Source organism: Myxocyprinus asiaticus, chromosome 3 (genome assembly GCF_019703515.2).
Source record: "Myxocyprinus asiaticus isolate MX2 ecotype Aquarium Trade chromosome 3, UBuf_Myxa_2, whole genome shotgun sequence".
Taxonomy (NCBI): domain Eukaryota; kingdom Metazoa; phylum Chordata; class Actinopteri; order Cypriniformes; family Catostomidae; genus Myxocyprinus; species Myxocyprinus asiaticus.
In genome coordinates this window covers 15486448-15506810 of record NC_059346.1, presented here as the reverse complement: position 1 = coordinate 15506810, position 20363 = coordinate 15486448, and the positions used below count along the sequence as shown (strand labels likewise).

Genomic DNA, 20363 nt, shown 5'->3' with positions numbered 1-20363 from the left:
GGCTACTAAGAGATCGATTTCAGTCCTGATTACAGCATGAAAGTAATAAATCCAGATTGCTGGAAGCAGCTCTTTTGTAAAGTTCTGGTTTTATCAGAATGTCTATGATGTACCGGCACAGAGGACGTGTATTAAGTTTACCCCTGACTATTGAACTCCTTTGTAAAGAAAAGCATATCATATGATGTCCTGTTTTCTGAGAAATGCTACTAAACTTGGAATTGCTAAAAAAAAAAAAAATAATACTGTCGTACAAGCTTTATATCAATTTGAATAAAACCAATTTGATTTTAAGAGGTAAGATTTAGGCAACTTGATCCATTGGGACTTTTAATACCCAAGTCCAAAAATCAGAATCGCATGCAAGCAAACGTCAGGGAACAACCATATAAAAAAATAATTAAAAATGGAGACTTTTGTTTAAGACTATTGTTGCTTCTCAGATTTTTCTCCTCCCATTAATCTTACATATAAACTCTGTAGAGTTTCTGAAGAGATCTTAACAAAGTTGCAGGTTGTGCTTAGATTTGCTGTAATACCAAAGTCTACAATCAAAGGTCAGAGATTTCAGTATGAACTCAATAATTTCTTATCAAATTGTTCCAAGAACAAATAACACTACCGGTCAAAAGTTTTGAAACACTCATTCTTTATTATAATTTTTTTTAATAATATTTAGAATAATAGTAAATTCATCAAAACTATGGAATAACATAAATGGAACTATGGGAATTAAGTTGTGACTAAACAAAATCCAAAATAAATCAAAACTGTGTTATATTTTAGCATCTTCAAAGTAGTCACCCTTTGCCTAGAATTTGCAGACATGTACTCTTGGCATTTTCTCAAACAACTTCTTGAGGTATCACCCTGGGATGCCTTTTAAACAGTATTGAAGGAGTTCCCATCTATGTTAGCACTTATTGGCTGCTTTTCTTTATTATTTGGTCCAAGTCATCAATTTCAAAAACGTATTTATTTATTTATTTATTATTATTAAATTTTAGTTTTCTAATGAAATAAATTGATATGGTGGCACAATTATATTTTTGTCTATAAAACTGATTTCAAACATTTAAGCATACCTTCAGATCAAAAGATTTTTAAGATCATGAGAAACATTTCAGTCGTGTTTCAAAACTTTTTACCGGTAGTGTATATTTGTTAAGTATATACTCTAGATCCATACTCTTACTGTAGGTCAACAATTCTTTTTTTTTTTTTTTTTTCTCCTATAAGAAATATTAGGAGAAAAATCTGAAACAAAGTTAACTTAAATGACCCATATCTGAGAACTCCTGAAAGTCTCCTGTCCTAAGCTATGGAAGGGCAACCTCTGAGCAATAAAATATTCCTCTGGGAAAATCAGTTTTAAGCTCTTCAATAATTTACATGCCAGAAAGCTTTTGATCTTAAGTCTTGAGAATCTTTAATATTTGAGATCTGCTGTTTTATGTACCTAAGCATTAGCATGGATTTTACAGCCTTGCCCAATTCACCAGTGTAAACTTCTGATTAAATCTGAAACCATTGAAATCTCTCAACTTCAAGCATTAGTTGTCTGAAGCTATATTAAGCCCCTGCTGTTTTGCCTATCAGCAAAATATTCACTAAAAGAAGGATTACGGTAGAATTCTGGGAAACAGAAAATGTTTTTTTTTCTTTTTTTTTTTTTCTTTTGTTTAGAAATGTTTTAAATACAGCCTTCTCAATATGACTTGACTTAGATTAAAATGGAAACGTCTGTCCCAGAGATTTGCTATGTCTGTTTTTGTGTAACTTAACCTTAAAATGTTCATCTGGAGGTCAGCAGTTTTTCCTTTTTTGCTGAAACAAAAACGAAACATTTCAGAACCTCTGAAGAGCCCTAGGCGCTGTTCCAAAATGAGTCTTGGAGACTTAGAGAAGCCGGCAGGAAACAATGGTGTCGCCTGGTCTCTCATCCTTCTTTTGTCTGTCCTCAGGTGTGGGACTTGCCACAGTGGTCATTTCTTTTGTGCTCTGCACCTACTACAATGTGCTCATGACCTGGGCCCTCTATTACCTGCTTAACTCTTTCAACCTCTCGTTGCCATGGCAATCCTGCAATAACACATGGAATGCAGTTGGCAACTGTTCCACTGGTTTCCCTGGCAATGCCACACATCTGCAATCAGCGAGTCAACAGTTCTTCGAGTGAGTGGCAGATTGAATCTTTTTACTCTCTTAATGTTTGTTATATTTGGCAAGGGTGCTTGACTTTTTGTCATAGTAGTGGGGGATTCTTCCTATGTTCTGTCATCCATGTCAATGGAAAGTTAATACATTTTTGCATGATTGTAAAGAGTGCTGTCTTATGATGTGAGCAAGAAAGCTACTGTAGGGATGATTAGGGAAAGTTTTAAACTTTAGTGTGTAACACGTCCTGCAATGGTTGTGACAGACATGAATGATCAGACACGATATGACATAACCCAACCAAACCTGACCTAACCCTAAGCAACCAGACTTAGTTTTCACCTGGCAGACAATAAAATGGGTGAAAAATCCCATAGATTTTTACCACAATATCAAAGAGACTTGAGAGTGGGCTCTTTTGACTTGGGCCATGAAGAACCCACCGAGCAACAACCCATAACAACCTAGCAACTTCTCAGAACACCATAGCAACCACACAACAACATGCTAATAACCACCCACAGCTCCTTATCCTCATGGCAGCAAGTTTTCCACTCACATGTTTTCAGAAAATGTAAAACTTTATTGAGTTAACCTTTGAAAACGCTTGAGGTCTATTTAACCACGAGGAAACATTTCTAGAGTTGTAAAGTCATTATTCATCTAGCTCTTCCTGGTTTATGTTCCACAAGTCATCAAACTGAGGATGAGAGTCACACAATTACAGTAACAGATATTGATTTGCTCCTTATTTTCAGTAATTCCATAAGCCGCATCAAGACCAAATGTGGTTGTGTCTTGTACAATCTGAATATGTGTTTGTCTCTTTTTCAGTCATAAGGTGCTCGACATGACAAAGGGGATTGAGCACACTGGAGGGATTCGCTGGGAGCTGTTTGGCCTTCTAGTTCTGGCCTGGGCCATTGTTTATTTCTGCATCTTTAAAGGAGTCAAATCCACAGGAAAGGTCAGAGTTCAGAGGTCACATCTCCACTGTAGAAATTAAATGTGTTTAGATTAGCTTGACCAAGTGTTTAAGGCCCCAGCACACTTCATACAAAATCGAAGAACGAATGGGTGTTACATCATTTAGAACAAAATCTGTGCCTATTCACTTTTGATATGCTGCTTCATTCATGTGTCGTCTGCAGCCAAAAGCCATTCTCACATCTGCCCATAGTAAGGTATGCACATCTTATCATCAATCTTTTGTCTGTATTCAGCCTATTAACACACTTTTATACACCCATCTTTGCAGTAGTATCAGTGTCATCTTAAATTACAATAACAGAGTGTAACTGGCACAAATAATGTCTGCATATAGTGTATTGGCACATTAGCGACACAAATGTAGTTTGTTACATAGAATTTATTTGTTAACATAAAAAATTACACAATATCTACTGCATATATATTACTTTAAATCATCATTGAGTGGTTAAAACTGCTTATTTTACTGATCTCTACTTGTACTAGCATGTAAATTCTACTTACAGAATGAGGCATGAAGTCATTGATGACTCATTTTAATGTCACATTAGTTAGGGGGATAGTTTACCCAAAAATTTTCTCATCATTTACTCACCCTCATGCCATCCCAGATGTGTATGACTTTCTTTCTTCTGCTGAACACAAACGAAGAATTTTAGAAGAATATTTTGGATCTTTTGGTACTTTCAATGCAAGTGAATGGTGGCCAGAAATCTGAAGGTCCTAAAAACAGCATAGAAGTAATCCTTAAGGCTCCAGTGGTTAAATCCATATCTTCAGAGCTGTGGGTGAGAAACAGATCAATATTTTTATTTTATTTTATTTTTTTACTGTAAATCTCCACTTTCACTTTCAGATGTTAAAGTGAAACTAAACAGGCACCACATATGACTTTCAGATGTGACGGTGAAGGTGGAGATTTATAGTAAAAAAGGACTTAAATATTTAATTGAACTAGCCCTTTAAGGTTTTACATGTAGTCTTGTGCATCCTCATATTTAAATGCTCCTCTAAAAGCCTCCCCCAGTGGCGTGGCCGGTGTCTGAATGTTCGCAAACAGTATGCTGTTGCTCAACTGTTTTGAACTTCTTTTTTGCTCTGAGTGAAGAACAAAGAAGCACTTCGCAGTGAGTATGCTGGGGCCTTTACTGTGGAACTCAGCAATATCATACTACAAAAGACAGTTAGTTTGGTCTTATAAAAGAAATAACGATGTATCTGTTGTGTGTGCATATAATATGGATTTTGTTAACTATAATAATAATCATGTTGATGTTACATTTAACACATGTTTTGGCAGTTACAGTTGAAGTCAGAAGTTTATATACACTTAGGTTGAAGTCATTAAAACTCATTTTTTAACCACTCCAGATTTAATATTAGCAAACTATAGTTTTGGCAAGTTGTTTAGGACATCTACTTTGTGCATGACACGAGTCATTTTTCCACCAACTGTTTACAGACAGATTGTTTCACTTTTAATTGACTATATCGCAATTCCAGTGGGTCAGAAGTTTACATACACTAAGTTAACTGTGCCTTTAAGCAGCTTAGAAAATTATGTCAATCCTTAAGACAATTAGCCAATTTGCTTCTTATAGGGGGTTACTGAATTGGAGGTGTACCTGTGGATGTATTTTAAGGCCTGCCTTCAAACTCAGTGCCTCTTTGCTTGAAATCATGTGAAAATCAAAAGAAATCAGCCAAGACCTCAGGAACAAAATTGTGGACCTCCACAAGTCTAGTTCATCCTTCATCTGTACAAACAATTGAACACAAGTATAAACACCATGGGACAGTGCAGCCATCATACTGCTCAGGAAGGAGACGCATTCTGTCTCCTAGAGATGAACGTAGTTTGGTGCGAAAAGTGCAAATCAATCCCAGAACAACAGCAAAGAACCTTGTGAAGATGCTGGAGGAAACAGGTGGACAAGTATCTATATCCACAGTAAAACGAGTCCTATATTGACATAATCTGAAAGGCTGCTCAGCAAGGAAGAAGCCACTGCTCTAAAACCACCATATAAAAGCCAGAATACAGTTGGGGACAAAGATCTTACTTTTTGGAGAAATGTCTTTTGGTCTAATGAAACAAAAATTGAACTGTTTGGCCATAATGACCATTGTTATGTTTGGAGAAAAAAAGTGTGAGGCTTGCAAGCCGAAGAACATCATCCCAACCGTGAAGCATGGGGATGGCAGCATCATGTTGTGGGGGTGCTTTTCTGCAGGAGGGACTGGTACACTTCACAAAATAGATGGCATCATGAGGAAGAAAAATGATGTGGATCTATTGCAGCAACATCTCAAGACATCAGCCAGGAAGTTAAAGCTTGGTTGCAAATGGGTCTTCCAAATGGACAATGACCCCAAGCATATCTCCAAAGTTGTGGCAAAGTGGCTTAAGGACAACAAAGTCAAGGTGTTGGAGTGGCCGTCACAAAGCCCTGACCTCAATTCGATAGAAAATTGAAAAAGCATGTCCAAGCAAGGAGGCCTACAAACCAGACACATTTACACCAGTTCTATCTGGAGGAATGGGCCAAAATTCCAGCAACTTATTATGAGAAGGCTGTGGAAGGCTACCCACAATGTTTGACCTGAGTTAAACAATTTAAAGGTAATGATACCAAGTACTAACGAAGTGTATGTAAACTTCTGACCCACTGGGAATGTGATGAAAGAAATAAAAGCTCTTCTCTCTACTATTATTCTGAAATTTCACATTCTTAAAATAGTGATCCTAACTGACCTAAGACAGGGAATGTTTTTTATGATTAAATGTCAGGAATTGTGAAAAACTGCGTTTAAATGTATTTGGCTAAGGTGTATGTAAACTTCTGACTTCAACTGTATTTGCATGTTATTACCAGCATATTTAAGATTGACTGTATATTAGGATTAAGCCTCACTTCATCTTCTAAAATTCTTGAAATAAATCTCTCTGTCAACTCTGTTCTTAGGTTGTGTACTTCACTGCTACGTTCCCTTATTTCATACTGTTTGCTTTGCTGATCAATAATGTCCAGCTGCCTGGAGCTAAAGATGGCATCCTCTTCTTCCTCATGCCAAACTGGAGCAAGCTCTTGGAAGTCCAGGTAAGGTAATCTGTTTTTTTTTTTTTTTTTTTAGTTTAGGCTATATTTAGACTCATTAGGCAAGTAATACTTGCATAAGTCAAGTGTTTAAAAAAACAAACAAACAAGAAACCGCAAGTCAAGGGTTTATTACAGCTCAAATGCTACCATACCATATCATTACCACACACGTAAGTACCATTGTGGTCATGTTTTTTGGTGGCTCACTGCACTGGAAAAACACCATTGTTGTGGGATTTTTGTTGGTTAACCATGTTTAATTGGTGCTTGGTTAAACTATAACCTTAGCACCAGCTGACCTATAAAAACAACAATGCTTCATGTAGAAAACAAACACACACAATAAATAAAACATGAGGTATAGTGAGGTATTCGGTTTTGTCTAAAGTAATGCTTTTGATATGTCTGTATTTGATAACAAGTATGGTCACAATTGATCACAATAGAATGCTGTATATGTTTAAGGTAAACTATATATTTCACCTTTCAGGTTTGGGTCAACGCTGCTGCTCAGATCTTTAACTCCATTGGAATCTCCTTTGGTTCTATGATATCTATGGCCAGTTACAACAAGTACAACAACAACATTCTCCGGTGAGGGAAATGGCAATTAAGATTTGTAGTTGTAAAGGTAACTGTGTATTGGGAGGTCAAATTCACTTAAATATTTGGACTTGGATGAATCTCACTTAGGTGAGGGACTTTTTCTCATCCTTGGAGCTCTGTTTTGATCAGACTTGATGATAATGATGAGCACTTCTCTGGAGCTCTGATTTCACACACACTAGAATACATACTACACAAATATGCATATAAAGCACAGTGCACAGCCCCAGTGTACACTTCTTAATCATTATGTTATCACAAAAATTGGTCTTATTTTTGCTGTAGTCAGCAAAACAGTGACTTTGCTTCGCTGTTCAGTGGAAACTAAAATTATGTGAATCATGTCAACTAATGTTAAACAAGATAATTTGAACTTGTGTTCATTTGTAACATGCATAGGCAAATATGAGTGCTTGCAAATTTTAGATGTTTTGTTTGTTATTGAACTGATTGCCAGCACGTCTGTACCGAGGGGAGCTCCCGTCAGGGCATTCCAGAGCAGGCAGTGGGAGGATTCCCGGGAGGTGAACAGGTCTAACTGTGCCTTGCCGAATCGACTCCAATTCAGCTGGACCACCTGGGGGTGGAGTCTCCACTCTCCCCTGAGCGTCACCTGCCACGACAGAGCATCTGCTGTGGCGTTGAGGTTGCAAAGGATACGAGTAGCCCGCAGCGACCTGAGTCGCCGCTGACTCCAGAGGAGGAGTTGATGGGCGAGTTGCGACATGCGACGAGCGTGTAAAACGCCTTGGGGGTTTATATAAGCCACTGTTATCGTGTTGTCCGTCCGGACCAACACGTGCTTGCCCTGGATCAACGGCAATAGCCTGCGCAGGGCGAGCTGTACTGCCAGCAACTCGAGGCAGTTGATGTGCCAACGCAGGCGAGGTCCTGTCCAGGAGCCAGCGGCTGCGTGCCCGTTGCACACGGTGCCCCAGCCTGTCTTGGAGGCGTTTGTCATAACCACGACGCACCTGGACACTTGCTGTATGAACCGGAATGAACCGCCACATCCTCACACAGTTCTACACCTGCACTGTAGAGAGCATCCTGACTGGCTGCATCTCCGCCTGGTACGGCAATAGCACCGCCCACAACCGCAAAGCACTGCAAAGGCTGGTGCGAACTGCTAGACACATCATCGGAGGTGAGCTTCCCTCCCTCCAGGAAATATATATAAGGCGGTGTGTGAAAAAAGCTCGGAGGATCATCAGAGACTCCAGCCACCCGAGCCATGGGCTGTTCTCACTGCTACCATCAGGTAGGCGGTGTCGCAGCATCAGGACCCGCACCAGCCAACTCCATGATAGCTTCTTCCCCCAAGCAATCAGACTTTTGAACTCTTGATCTCCCACGATCAAATACATCAGCACTGCACTTTATTACCCTTACTCTTATATCTCACACCGGACTGTCATATATTATATTATTATTATTATATTATGTTCTCTCTTAACAACTGACTATCAACCGACAGCCTGAATGTCAATACAGTACAATACTGTACATTCTATATATATATACTTTTTTATATATTTTTATTTTTTATTTTTATTGAATAATGTGTATCTATATAGTGCGTATTGTATACTGTACAGTGTATGTTATTATTTGTATACTGTTGAGTGTAATTATGTGTATAACAGATGTTTAAATTGTGTTGTGTTAATTTGATGTTATTGTAAATTGGTATATGTCTCATCACTGTCACGGCTGCTATGTTGATCGGAACTGCACCCAAGAATTTCACACACCATTGCACTTGTGTATATGGCTGTGTGACAATAAAGTGATTTGATTTGATTTTGATTTTGTATGGGGACTCCAGCCCGCAGGAACGCAAGGTCTGTCCAAGGGCTGAAAAGGCGGTGGCAGGCGGGCGTGAGAGCCACGCGATGTGTGCCGCGGCGCCATTCGTACCTCGGGACTCGGGTCTGGAGCCAGTGCTGTAGCGGTCTCATATGCATCAACCCAAGCGGCGTGACCGCCGCTGAGGATGCCATATGCCCTAGGAGCCTCTGAAAGTATTTCAGTGGGACTGACATTTCCCATCTGGATAAGTTCAGGCAGTTCAGCACCGACTGCGCGCGCTCGCATGTGAGGCGCGCTATCATTGACACCAAGTCTAACTCCATGCCGAGAAAAGAGATGCTCTGAACCGGGGAGAGCTTGCTCTTTTCCCAGTTGACCCGAAGCCCTAAACAGCTGAGGTGCATGAGCACCAGGTTCCTGTATGTACACAGTAACTCTCGAGAATGCGCTATAATCAGCCAGTCGTCGAGGTGACTGAGTATGCGAACGCCCACTTCCCTTAACAGGGCAAGGGCTGCCTCTGCGACCTTCGTGAAGATGCGAGGGGACAGGGACAAGCCGAAGGGGAGGACCTTGTACTGATATGCCCGACCGTTGAACGCGAACCGTAGGAAGGGTCGGTGTCGAGGTAAAATCGAGACGTGAAAGTATGCGTCCTTCAGGTCTACCGCCGCGAAACAATCTTGATGCCGGATGCACGTCAAAATGTGCTTTTGCGTCAGCATCTTAAATGGGAGTCTGTGCAAGGCCCGGTTCAGAACTCGCAGGTCCAAGATTGGCCGCAACCCACCGCCCTTCTTGGGAACGATCAAGTAAGGGCTGTAAAACCCCTGTCTCACCTCGGCTGGAGGGACAGGCTCGATCACGCCCTTCTGTAGTGACTGACGTGAAGAGAATGCCGCGGAACTGGGGCGGGCGCCTGGCGAATTGAATCGTATAGCCGAGTCGGATGGTTCTGGCCAGCCAGCACGACGGATTGGAAAGCGATAGCCACGCGTCCAAACTCTGGGCAAGGGGCACTAACGGAAGGATCGCATCCGATGTTCCTGGGGGTGGGGCCTCGCGGCGGGGGGGAGCAGGGAGTGCCGCGTCGGGGAGCAGTGCTCCAATCCGAGGCAGCCGCGCTGAGGGGACCCTCGAAGCACTTACCTTTCTCCGCGTGCCCGGTGTAAGGCGGGCCGGTGACTGAGGAGGAGGGCCTCTCGGGCCGTCCTCGAGACTCGTCACCACCGGCCGGCCGGGGGTGTGGTTTTTGTGATGCAGCGGGACATGCGAAGGCGAGAAGCAGGGGGTGTCCCTCTCCTCGGCCGGGGCCGAGGGCTGGGCTCGGGCTGGGGCGGAGCCGGTTAAGTTTGTGTCGCCGCAGGGGGACGCCCTCGGCGAACAGACGGGGTGCGCACTCTTGAGCCGTGTCGGGGCAAGATGTGCTGAATGGCCTCCGTCTGTTGCTTCACCACCAAGAACTGCTGGGCGAAGTCCTCGATGGTGTCGCCGAAGAGGCCGACCTGGGAGATGGGTGCGTTAAGGAACCGCGCCTTGTCCGCGTCCCTCATCTCGACCAGGTTCAGCCACAGGTGGCGCTCCTGGACCGCAAGTGTGGACATCGTCTGCCCGAGTGCGTGCGCTGTGACCTTAGTCGCACAGAGGGCGAGATCGGTCGCCGAGCGCAGCTCTTGTAGCACACCGGGATCAGAACTACCATCGTGTAGCTCTTTCAAAGCCTTGGCCTGATGGACCTGTAAGAGGGCCATGGCGTGCAGGGCGGAGGCAGCCTGACCGGCACCGCTGTAGGCTTTAGTCCTACAGGCTCGGGAAGGGAGTGCCGATCGACTCTGCTAGGTGGTGGCGCTCAGCGGGCACAGGTGTGCCGCGATCGCCTTATCCACCTGGGATATCGCGGCATAACCCTCGGCCACCCCACCATCGAGGGTAGTGAGAGCGGACGAACTGATGGATCAGGTTCGGGCAGCGAAAGGTGCCCACCACAATCGCGTCAGCTCGTCGTGCACTTCCAGTGGCTTTCCCTCGAAAAAATGAAAGCCGCGACTGCAATGTTGCCATGGTCATGTTCTCACAATGAGAACATGAACCATCCACGAACGCTTCCTCAACGTAATTTTGGCCCAGGCACGTGAGGCAGTGATCGTGGCCATCAGAGGTGGAGAGGTAACGACCGCATCCAGGAACTACACAGAGACGGAAGGGCATCATTAAAAAGATGTTCAACATCACTGTGCCTGCTCTAATAGAGGAAATATACTCTTTAGAGGAAATCGAAGCGCCCAGGGGCGTAGTCTGCAGTGGAGTGCAGAGTGGAGAGAAAGCCGCTGGAATGCGCCGTATATCCAACAGCACATGCCTCTGAAGAGGTGAATGGATCAGTAGTAGTGTTCGGCTCGCTGAAATACAACCGCTTGGCTCCGAAGAAAAAATCTGAATGAATCCGCATTCCAGCCTCCCTTTTATACCCTTATGTCGGGGGGAGTGGCATGCAAATTCTACTGGCCAATTCTCATTGGCCTTTTCTCAAAGATCTGAAGGTGTCTCGGGCTCTCAAGATCGACCCCTAGTGTCACTACATCGACACAATGTCGAGTGAGTGACAGGGGAACAGAAGTTTTCAGTTTTCTGTTATTGTAAAAATGCTCTATTAGAAAGCATCAGATTGAAGCATCCAATTACATGGGAGTATCAAGATAATGACCGTTATAATCAAATGGTAGTGCCATGTACAATAAAGCAGCTTTTTCTCTAAGACTGATTAGACTAGAGTCTTTGTCTTGTGAGTGTACATCATGTTAAATTTTATTCTACTATTACTATTTCTTTCTGTTTAAAAGTTGAGCAGTTAGCAAATAAATTACTGAGCACACTTGTAACACATGTTACATGAAACATCTGTAATAGGGCTTTTCCATGTATTCTGTTATCCAATAGTCAAAAAATAAATATGTCTTTTAATAACACGTGATTCCACGCTGAGAAATGCCATGTGTCAACATAACTATTCACCTCTTGTTTTGCAGGGACACATTTATCGTTGCTCTTGCTAATTCAGCCACCAGTATCCTGGCCGGCTTTGTGATTTTCTCTGCCATCGGGTACATGGCCCACATTCACAGTCTGCCTGTGGATGACATTGCCACAGATGGTAAGTTTGTTCTTTTGATTTTTCTTTCCCTCTTTATTATCAGTTTCTGCAGCTGTGGACCCTGTATTGCTATGTTTCCTTGTGTTCTCAAGGTTTGTTGACAAGAAGGAAATGCATTGAATCTCTTGGTCTTACAAGGTCTGAATTTATCATCTGCTTGATTGCTTTGTCTGAGTTTTAAAGAGATAGTTCACCCAAAAATGAAAATTCTTTGATCATCATGTTGTTCTAAACCCATATGACTTTCTTTATTCCGTGAAACACAAAAGATGATGTTAGGTAGAATGTTAGCCTCAGTCACCATTCACTTTCATTATTTGAAAAAAAGATTCAATGAAAGTGAATGGTTACTAAGGTTAACATTCTGCCTAACATCATTTTTTGTGTTTTTCACAGAAACGTGAAGTTTGGAGCAACATGAGAGTGAGTGAATGTTCAAGTTTATTTGTGTAGTGCTTTTCACTATACATGTTGTTTCAAAGCAGCTTTACAGAAAATTATGCCTGAATGTCTTAAAGCCCAGTGAGTAAAGCCAAATGTTGACAGGATTTTCATATTTTGGTGAACTATCACTTTAAGTACCAGGATCACAATGGATCTATGTTCTGTTTTTTATCTTGCATCCCCTTCAAGCTTTGAAAAGCTGTTTAAAGCCCTTTATTACACGTACACAAAAGACTGCACATTGGCAATTGGAATGGAGTCATAGATGAGATGAAAATGCAGTGAAGAAACTTCAAGCGTTGAGATGAACACACTCCCATGTGTTCAGATGAAGCATGATAATAAATGTGAAATTCACATTCTTGCCCGAGGAGAGGAGATCAATATGAGGGGAGGTAAAGGGTGGATAAGAGAAAGAGAATCAAATGGATTATTCATGGAAGAAACTAAATCAGGATGAAATGTAGCAAGGTGGGCAGGGGTGAACAGTATGATTACAAAAATTAAAAATATAATAAAAGTCATTGTGTCCTTAAATTGCCCTCAGGGAAATGTTAGGAAAAGCTGTTTCCTGGATTAACTGTGTGAATAAAAATATATAGAAACAGAGCAAGCCTTTATAAAGATGCTCAAAAAGTATTTGGACACAAATGTATTCTGTCGTATGCGTTAAATACCAAAATATTAAACATTTCACAAAAATAAGTTTGTTTGGTTTTAAATTACAAAAAAAATCAACTTACTATTCAAAAGGAAGACTAAAAGTACTTTCAGGTTGTCAAACGTAGTTAATGTGATGAACTACTCCCGTTGTTACTCTGTTGTGAACTTGTGCGAACTTGAGGGAAAAATCACCTGAAGACCAGTTGGTTAAAATTCATTGCAAAATGTCTCAGAATAGTTAAGTTGGTTCTGAGAAATGTTCTCGCACCATTTCAAATTGACAAATAGAACTCATTTCCTTTTAGTTATTTTCTCTTTCTTCTCGTCTTTTATCTTCTCTTCCTTCATCTTGTTCTTATTTGTGGTTCGGCATACTAAGTAAAAGAGCTAAACAGCAAAAAAAAAGAAACATCCTCTCACTTTCAACTGTTTATATTTGTATGAACATAAAAAGATTCAACAACTAAGACATAAACTGAACAAGTTTCACAGACATGTGACTAACAGAAATGGAATAAAAAAAGGGGGGTCAAAATCAAAAGTAACAGTCAGTATCTGGTGTGGCCACCAGCTGCATTAATTGCTGCAGTGCATCTCCTCCTCGTGGACTGCACAATATTTGCCAGTTCTTGCTGTGAGATGTTACCCCACACTTCCACCTAGGCACTTGCAAGTTCCCGGACATTTCTGGGGGGAAAGGCCCTAGCCCTCACCCTCCGATCCAACAGGTCCCAGACGTGCTCAGTGGGATTGAGATCCGGGCTCTTCGCTGGCCATGGCAGAACACTGACATTCCTGTCTTGCAGGAAATCACGCACAGAATGAGCAGTATGGCTGGTGGCATTGTCATGCTGGAGGGTCATGTCAGGATGAGCCTGCAGGAAGGGTACCACATGAGGGAGGAGGATGTCTTCCCTGTAACGCACAGCGCTGAGATTGTCTGCAATGACAACAAGCTCAGTCTGATGATGCTGTGACACACCACCCCAGACCATGACGGACCCTCCACCTCCAAATCGATCCCGCTCCAGTGTACAGGCCTCGGTGTAACGCTCATTCCTTCGACGATAAACGCGAGTCCGACCGTCACCCCGGTGAGACAAAACCGCGACTTGTCAGTGAAGAGCACTTTTTGCCAGTCCTGTTTGGTCCAGTGAAGGTGGGTTTGTGCCCATAGGTGACATTGTTGCCGGTGATGTAAGGACCTGCCTTATAACAGGCCTACAAGCCCTCAGTCCAGTCTCTCTCAGCCTATTGCGGACAGTCTGAGCACTGATGGAGGGATTGTGCGTTCCTGGTGTATCTTGGGCAGTTGTTGTTGCCATCCTGTACCTGTCCTGCAGGTGTGATATTCGGATGTACCGATCCTGTGCAGGTGTTGTTACACGTGATCTGCCACTGCGAGGACGATCAGCTGTCCTTCCTGTCTCCCTGTAGCGCTCACAGTACGGACATTGCCCTACTGTCTGTAAGCTGTTAGTGTCTTAACAACCGTTCCACAGGTGCATGTTCATTAATTGTTTATGGTTCAATGAACAAGCATGGAAAACATTGTTTAAACCCTTTACAATAAAGATCTGTAAAGTTATTTGGATTTTTACAAAATTATCTTTAAAATACAGTGTCCTGAAAAAGGGACGTTTCTTTTTTTGATGAGTTTAGTTCTTGTTTGTTAATAAAGACTCTTGTGATCTGTTGTTCTTGTTGTCATCTTTCTCTTGATCAGTGAGATTGCAGTCATGCTTACCTGTTATATGTGTGTGTGTTTACCTGCAGGGCCTGGTCTGGTGTTTGTGGTGTATCCTGAGGTCTTCTCCACTATGCCCATCTCTCAGCTTTGGGCTCCTCTGTTTTTTATCATGATACTCTGCCTCGGACTGGACAGTCAGGTAGAGTAGGATTCAAAATACATGTACACACACATACATAGGGTCCAAAATGAACTCATGCCAAGTACCAAATGCCTTTGACCATTAAGTGACTGGATTTTGTTGATACAGATAACTAAGGCTGTCAAATAAAAATTTGAATATTCATTGAATTTAAGATAAAAATGCACATTCTAATGCCAAAATGAGCTTTCAAAGTTTTGATGCGTGCCAAGCACTGACGATGTCTGGTGGTTCAGACCAGTCCCATTCTTGGGCTAAAACAGGCACAGTGCAACGAATAAAACTAGTATCTAGAAATGCATCACTCCTGCATGAGACGCTGAAAAAACAGCAAGACATGGTGCAACAGTCAAAGATGTCTTTCTAGCGCATGCTTACATAGAACAAAATGTAATCGTTCGGAGTAAAATGCCCCTTCGGTGGAGGTCTTTGTCAGTTGTGTTTGAAAATGCCTTGGCTATATATTTCACATATATATATATATATATATATATATATATATATATATATATATATATATATATATATATATATATATTTCACCAAATGAGGTTTAATGAGAAATATGGATTATTATTATTCACAAGATATGAAGTTGGAAACACGATGTATGTGCTGATGGGTCACGATTCCATATAGTCGCATTTTTTCTTTGCATGCCCTCAATTCAGGTTAGAACACTTGATTATCTAATCATAAATAAAAAAATATGCATTGAAGTGAGGATAAAAATATGGATTAATATTGTTAACGATGAAAGATTTAGATACAGCAAATCCCTACGTGATTGTTTTTATTTCACCTCTAGAGGCCGCTGTAATACTATAGAACCAAGCCATTCTAACTGTAGAATCCTCCAGCGACAGACACAGTGAAATAAAATAAAATGAAAATTGCAGATAAATGGTAGTACCATAAAGCAACTATCGGCATCGATTAATCTGAAAAACTTTTTTTTTAGTTTATTGCCATAATTCCAGGACATCTCTTGTTTTGTTTTGTTTTTTACTTGTGATGCATCACGAAGAGAATTGCTAAAAAAAATGATGCTGTGTGTGACACAATTACATTTTCTGTCTGCACATCATCTACAAGTAATAATAACTCCTTTGTCAGAGGAACTAAAAAATATGTTTAATGAAATAATGTGAAATGTAGTTTTGCATTGGTAAGGAGTGGGAAAAAGTAAATTTTGGACCCTTTGCATACACATTTCTATTGGTGCTTTAGTTTGTATGTTCACATGTACTCTGTTTATGTATCTGTGCAGTTTGCCATGGTGGAAGTGGCTGTAACATTCATCATGGATGGTTTTGGCAAGAAAGTTTTGCAAGTTTTTAAGAGGAAGGAGCTGATTGTTCTGGCGGTGTGCAGTATTGGCTTCCTGCTGGGGATTCCTCACATTTCCAGGGTAAACATGCTCTAGTTTACTTTATAAACATCTGTTGTATTCTTGTGGTTTAGAGTTTAATTGCAAAAATTAACATTTACACAATGATTTCTGGAACACTTGATCAAAATAAACAGAAGTGATTATGAATGAATAAGACAACTGACCCTCATTTCAATACTAATGAACAAATTTGTGTGTACAGGGTGGGATCTATGTGTTTCAACTGATGGATCACTACACAGCAGTGGTATCACTGATGTTTCTGGCCTTCTTCGAGGTGCTCGCTGTCACTCTTATATTTGGTAAATGTCACAGTTCATTCTTCACAGCAGATTATAAAATCAAAGTGTGACGACTGCTGCCAGCATGTTGCCACTTTACTGCTGATCCTGTTTAGATATGATAATTCATGCTTTTCCATCTCTCTCTCTTATGCAGGAGAGAAACGGCTCAGTTTAATGGTGGAGAACATGCTGGGAAAGAAACCAAATCTTTTCTTCCGTGTGTGCTGGCAGTTTCTGTCACTTGTGCTTGTATTGGTGAGTAGAAAACCAGCAAACCATACCACACTAAAAGGTTAATGAAGGGATCCTATATTGCTCGGTGTTGGGGAATAACTAAAAGTTGCGATTATACAAATGACATTTTCTCAGAAGTGTGCCAGGATCTAATATTAGCAGATTACTATCTACTACTACTTTATCAATATTAGTGCTAGGAAGATGAGAAGAGCAATGTTCAGAAGGGAAATTCATATTCATTTCAAAAAGAAATTCAGGAGAAATAAGTGTTTTAATGGAGTGTTTTCTTTCTTTCTGCAGGGTATTTTGATTTCCAGTATTTTTCAGTATACTCCAGCTCGATACGGTAAGTCATACACATACCCAGTGTGGGCAGAGGTGGTGGGCTTGTTCATCTCTCTCATCTCCATCATCTGGATCCCATTGGGGGCTCTACACGAGCTCTTGACAACCAAAGGATCTCTGCTGCAGGTATGTGCAATGCATTCACTCACACTATTTAAATACATGTCTTGGTTCTTAATGCCATAAGTAACCCAGTGCCTCTCTCTCTGTCGCAGAGGTTGAAAGTGTCCTTAACTCCGACTGTAGATCTGGAGCCTGTCTCAGAGAAACCAGCTGCGGTGTCCATTGCGTTGTTAACTATCCCTTAGACACTTGCGAGAGTGTGTGTTCTTAAATGTGTTTACTCGTTAGAGATGAAGAGTAGCTCTGCTTAAACTGTAAAAATATTTGACAGATTAAGTATTTATTTTCTGTTTATTTGAGATTTATGCTGAATAGTATAAACCATAATAATGGTCGCAGAATTACAATATGCCATTAATTGCATGGAAATATTTAACTAGTTTAACAAATGTTTTCTTTTTGTTTTTTATTTTGTTTTTTACATGTATTTCATTATTTGATATCTTAATTCAGAGTGCTGTGAAACAGCTTTGTAATGTACAAAAGTGAACTTCTAGAATGTCAGACATTCGAGCTTGAATGCATTTTTTTAAATCTAAAATATATCTGACAATGTAATGAGAGAGAGAAAGAAAGAGAGAGAGAGAGAGAGAGAGATGACAAGATGTGGTAGACTTTCAAATATTTACGCTTTGAAACTTAAGTCTACATATAATATATCTTTTGATACACTTAGTTAAAGAATTTAAAAACCCAGAAGTGATGTTTAGAATGTTAGGGAGAAAATACTTGATTTAAAAAAAAAAACATAATTCCAAAAACTGTTTGGTGTCACTGCACCAACAACGCCTTTACAGAACAAGAATGTTTCCATGAAATTCTTATATTCCAAGTTCTCAAATGTAAATATCACCTTGTTGTGGATACAACAACGTGTTCAGATTCTATAGATTATAGAAAAGAGAAATATAGAAATGCTGCTTTCTGAGTGTCACTAATGCCCTTGTGTTCATGGAGGACCATGGTTACATATACTAGTGTATATTAACTGAAAATCACCTTTAGAACTGATCACTTTTTACTTTTGTTGCTTTTGCTGTTAGTTAGCAGCTTCAACATTTACTATGACACATATTAAAACATATTCAAATGTTTAACTGGCAAAAAACCTACAACATTATATTTGCCAAACATCCCTGATTTTGAGGAAAATTAGAGAAAAAGTAAAAGGTTGAAATTAAAAATGTGTGTGGCCTTTATTGTAAGCACTGTTTGAAACTTTCAGACCTATGCATTTAGATATAGACAAAGATTTGCCTGAAATCAAGGTTTACATTTAAAACAGCTTCTTTTAATATTTGCCTTTAAATTTAGATTTTCCAATTTAGAGAGAAAGGTACCTTTAGAAGGAATTTAGAAAAATTTGCCAAAGGTTATATCAAAATATCTGCTGATACCAAAATGAGAGAAGCACATATTTTTATTTTTTTTATTTTTTATTTATTTATTTTTTATTTTTTTGCATGGTAGTATTAAACTAGAAATATAAAAGTTATTCTGCCATGATTACAGAACAGCATATTACAGAAATAATTGAAAATGTAAATAATTCTACAATTGAACTATTCCACCCTGATACGCACAAATTATTACAACCTATTTTAATCTTTTTGTTTTTGTATATCATACAATCACAGCTGTTTAGATAAAGTTTGTCCTTCTAACTACAACACTTTGCTGTAAATTGTTTATTTTACTATAGTTGTTTTTTTATATTCATATTATCATGTTGTGTATTCATATTATCACATCTCTGTTTGAATGAGTACTTTCATTTTAATTTGCTTTGTTTGATAAGAACAAAATGTAGTACTGATTGATAATGGTCACTTATATTTAAACAGTTTATCTTTGTCGTGTTTAATAATTTCTGTTGTATTTTCTCTGATTATCAAGTTAAAATAAACCTTTTTTATATTTAAACTTTTTTGTGTCATGACAGGCAGTTTCCTAAGCAATAAGTGGTCTCATCAAAATAAAAGGCATTGTTTTGTCATTTGCAGATCTATTCTGATATAATGTGTATTATTAATTTGTAAGATGAATTGTAGTAATGCAATTTTACCACACGATGTCAGCAAAGCATACTGAAAATGTGTCACATGCACACGGCGCATAGGCAGTGAAATGTCTTTCCTGCAACTGCATTTTCAAATTTAAACTAACTCAGAACCAGTAAGAATTATAAGAGCAATTTTAAAGAAGTTACAACAGGTAAGAAGTACAAATGAAAGTTAAGTATGGTTAAAAGTATGTGGACACCCCATTCTAATTTACAATTTTAGGTATTCCAGCCACACCAAGGTGCATAAAATCAAGCATACAGCCATGCGATCTCTTTCGACAAACATTTTAAGTACAATGTGGTGTAACAAAGAGCTCAGTTACAATCAATGTGGCACTGTCATAGGATGCAACCAGTAAAATGTCCTGAGTCTTTTGTGGAAGAACCTCACTGCCTGGCACAAAGCCCAGACCTGAACTCAACTGAACACTTCTGGGATGAATTTGAATGCAAATGTAATCTCACTAAGGCTTTTAATTGTGTCTGAATGAGAGCAAATCCCCGCATCCATGTTACAATATGTAGTGGAAAGCCTTTCCAGAAGAGTGGACACTTTTATAGCAGGAAAGGGAGGACTAACTTTATATTAATCACCATGGTTTAAAAAGATTAATTGCCTTGTAGTGTAGCCTATCTGTATATATACATACATTTAAAATAAATTTAAAAGGATAGTTAACCCCCAAAAGGAAAATTCTCATCATTTGCTCACCCTCATGCCATCTCAGATGACTTTCTTTCTTCTGCAAAACACAAACAAAGATTTTTAGAAGACTGTCTCAGCTCTGTAGGTCCTTACAATGCAAGTCAATAGTGGCCAGAACGTTGAAGGTGCAAAAAGCAAATAAAGGCAGCATAAAAGTAATCCACACTACTCCAGTGGTTAAATCTATATCTTAAGGAGAGATATGAGAGGTGTGGGTGAGAAACAGATCAATATTTAAGTCCTTTTTTATTATACATTTTTATTTATAATAGAAAATGTATACACATCCCACTTATCATATTGCTTCTGAATTATGGATTTAACTACTGGAGTGTTATGGATTAATTTTATGCTGCCTTTATATGCATTTTGCACCTTCAAAGCTCTGGCTATC

General features: G+C 39.9%; 1 protein-coding gene across 3 annotated transcripts in view; it reads left to right on the top strand.

The window, feature by feature from the left end:
- Positions 1-19208, top strand: part of LOC127421594 (sodium- and chloride-dependent GABA transporter ine-like) — a 40133-nt gene extending 20925 nt beyond the window's left edge. For 2 of the 3 annotated variants that reach the window (XM_051664749.1, XM_051664756.1), the window contains 11 exons: positions 1965-2175; positions 2992-3124; positions 6114-6248; positions 6739-6842; positions 11693-11817; positions 14701-14813; positions 16087-16227; positions 16412-16511; positions 16648-16748; positions 17031-17201; positions 17291-19207. In XM_051664749.1, coding sequence (XP_051520709.1) covers positions 1965-2175; positions 2992-3124; positions 6114-6248; positions 6739-6842; positions 11693-11817; positions 14701-14813; positions 16087-16227; positions 16412-16511; positions 16648-16748; positions 17031-17201; positions 17291-17383 — 1427 coding nt within the window. In that variant the 3' untranslated portion in view covers positions 17384-19207. Of the gene's footprint in view, positions 1-1964; positions 2176-2991; positions 3125-6113; positions 6249-6738; positions 6843-11692; positions 11818-14700; positions 14814-16086; positions 16228-16411; positions 16512-16647; positions 16749-17030; positions 17202-17290 lie in introns of all 3 variants that reach the window. The other variant, XM_051664741.1, reaches the window with a different exon arrangement.
- The last annotated feature ends 1155 nt before the right edge of the window (positions 19209-20363 follow it).